General features: G+C 63.7%; 1 protein-coding gene across 1 annotated transcript in view; it reads left to right on the top strand.

Moving 5' to 3' along the window:
* The window catches only part of PPP1R10 (protein phosphatase 1 regulatory subunit 10), a gene marked incomplete at its 3' end in the record, with an annotated part of 15,571 nt that overhangs the window by 3,086 nt on the left and 10,027 nt on the right, over positions 1–2,458 (top strand). The window contains exons 2-4 of the mRNA XM_026060827.1: positions 1,858–1,975; positions 2,070–2,156; positions 2,278–2,435. Of these exons, the coding sequence (XP_025916612.1) occupies positions 1,869–1,975; positions 2,070–2,156; positions 2,278–2,435 (352 nt within the window). The remainder of the gene's footprint in view (positions 1–1,857; positions 1,976–2,069; positions 2,157–2,277; positions 2,436–2,458) is intronic.

Genomic DNA, 2,458 nt, shown 5'->3' with positions numbered 1-2,458 from the left:
CCGCGGCGGAGCTGCGCGCGCGGGACGAGCGAGCTTTCTCCTTCCCTTTAGGCCGCCGAGGCCCCCGTGTCCAGTGGTAGCGTTTCCCCGAAGGCCGAATTTGGGCCGTGGTGGGGGGGAAATGTGTGTTTTTTGGGGGAGAAACGGCAAAATAGCTTTGGGGGGGGGTAGGACGAGGTAAGTCCCGCCGAGAGTGGGCCGGGGCCGTTTCGGGCTCGTGGAGGGGCCGCCTGGGCGCCCCGATTGGCGACACCGGGCCCCAACCGCCTCCCCGGCCTCGATYGGGGAGAAAAGGCTCAAAATCGGCACAAAACCAGGCATTTTCCCTCCCCAAACTGCGCGTTTTTGGGGAGGGACGAGCCGGGCCCTGGTGACAGGGGGGATTTGTCCCCTCTGGAGTCGCCTCGCTGCCCTTTCGGGGCCCTTTTTTGGGCCCGAACAGTAGTTAAACGGCTTTTCCCCGAGCCATCGGCGGCTCAGGCGTTGTCGGTCGCCTCCGCGCCTTTCCCCCCCTTCCGCTGCCGCGCGGAAAACGAACAAAAACCCCCCAAAACGGCTTCGGTTCAGGAAAAAGCGCTAAATCCACGCGGGGAAAGGCCGCGGCCTCCAGGATGCCTGGGCCCATCTGCCTGGCGGGGGGGGGGGCAGGCTGCACCCGGCGTCAGCACCYGCCTTAAACCTTTTTATACCATTAATAAGATTGTAAAGTGTAAAACGGTGTTAAGTTTTATCTAAAATCGGGTTTTTAAGTGCTGCTCCACCCTGCTCAGGGGTAAAGAGTTTTGGGGCTCCCGGGCGGCGAATTAACCTGCTCTTGTGTCTTTGCAGAGGCGCCGGCCGCGATGTCGGCGCGCTGGGAAGCGCCGAGGGCCTCCGCCGCCCCTCTCCTCCCGCGGCCGCTCGTTTTTGGCCCGTTTAGGGCGGTTTTGATACCAAATCGCCGCCGCTGCCTCGGCGCGAGGGCGGAAACCGTTGGCGGGAGCTTGCTGCGCCCCCGGCGCCAGCTCCGCTTTCGCACCTTTTTAACCCAAAACGGCTCCTYGCTCGGCCGCTTTGTCCCACCCCGGCACCGGTTTTGCCCCTTTTTAACCCAAAACGGCTCCTTGCTCAGCCGCTTTGTCCCACCCGGGAGCCGCCTCCGTTTTGGGCCTTTTCTCCGCCGACTTCGCGCGCGCCGGAGCCCCGTTTCGAGCCCTCGCTGGGTTCCCGGCGCGGCGGTGGCCCCGCGGGCCGCGTTTCGGCCCGGCTCGTTGTCCGAYGGCGCCTAACGGGGGCTTAATTAGCAGAGAGACGGCTCGTTCGTTAGCAGCAGTGTTTAACGATGGATCGGGGGGTGGGTGGCCGCTCCTTAACACCCGCCGGATGGAGACGCGTCGGAACGGGCACCATTCGGCGCCCTTCGCCTCGCCGCGACTTCCCCTCCGGTCCCGCGGCCTCGTTAAGCTCGGACCGTTAATTACCCGGTTTTACGAAGCCGAACCAGCCTYGCGCCACGGAGGGGGGGAGGAAAAAAAGCGCTGCCGTCGTCGTCTTTTGGAATCTGTTGGAGAAACTCCTTGATTTTGGGGCCTGGCTCCGTGTGTCCCCCTTTGTCCCCCTGGAAATAAAGTGGAGCTGAACCCGCTGTCCGAATCCGTTGGCTTTTGCGCGTGTGCGTGTGCGGCGTCTCCTAAAATTAAAAACACGGATTTGGGGGTCGGGCGCCGGTGGTTTCGGGGCTGGGGGGGGGCGTCAGCACCCRCCTCGCTTCCACCCCGGGGTTTGGCGCCTCCGCTCCGTCCTCCGGCGGCCGCGCGGGCTCCGATTCGGCGCTTCCGGCCGTTCCCTAACTCCCGTTTTTCCTCCTGTTCCCYGCAGGCCGCCCTGCCATGGGCTCGGGCCCCATCGACCCCAAGGAGCTCCTCAAGGGCTTGGACTGCTTCCTGGGCCGCGATGGCGAGGTCAAGAACGCCGAGGGCATCACCAAGATCTTCAAGTGAGCGCCGGGGCCGCTCCCCCGCTTCCCGCCGCCGCTTCCCGCCGCTTCCTCACGCCGCTTTTCCCTCTTTTTTTTTTTAATTTCCTCGCAGCTTGATGAAAGACTCGCAGAAGATGGTGAGTCGCTGCATCTACCTGAACATCCTGCTGCAGACGCGGGCGCAGGACGTGCTGGCCAAGTAAGTGCGTGTGTGTGTGCGCGTAGGGGGGGGTCGGGCGAGCTCTAACGAGGGCCTCGTTAGCCCCGATGACATCGTGGGGGCGTTTTTTTTTCCCTTTTTTCACCCGTTTTCTTCGCAGGTTCATCCGCGTCGGCGGCTACAAGCTGCTGAACACGTGGCTCACGGGCTCCAAGGCCGCCAACAACGTGCCCTTCCTGCAGCAGATCCTGCTCACCCTGCAGCACCTGCCGCTCACCGTCGACCACCTCAAGCAGGTGAGCGCCTTCCTCCTCGCCCCCTTCCTCCTCCTCCTCACCTTC

This window comes from Apteryx rowi, unplaced genomic scaffold, assembly GCF_003343035.1.
Source record: "Apteryx rowi isolate R43461 unplaced genomic scaffold, aptRow1 scaffold_1713, whole genome shotgun sequence".
Lineage (NCBI taxonomy): Eukaryota > Metazoa > Chordata > Aves > Apterygiformes > Apterygidae > Apteryx > Apteryx rowi.
This window is presented reverse-complemented; position numbering and strand designations above follow the sequence as displayed.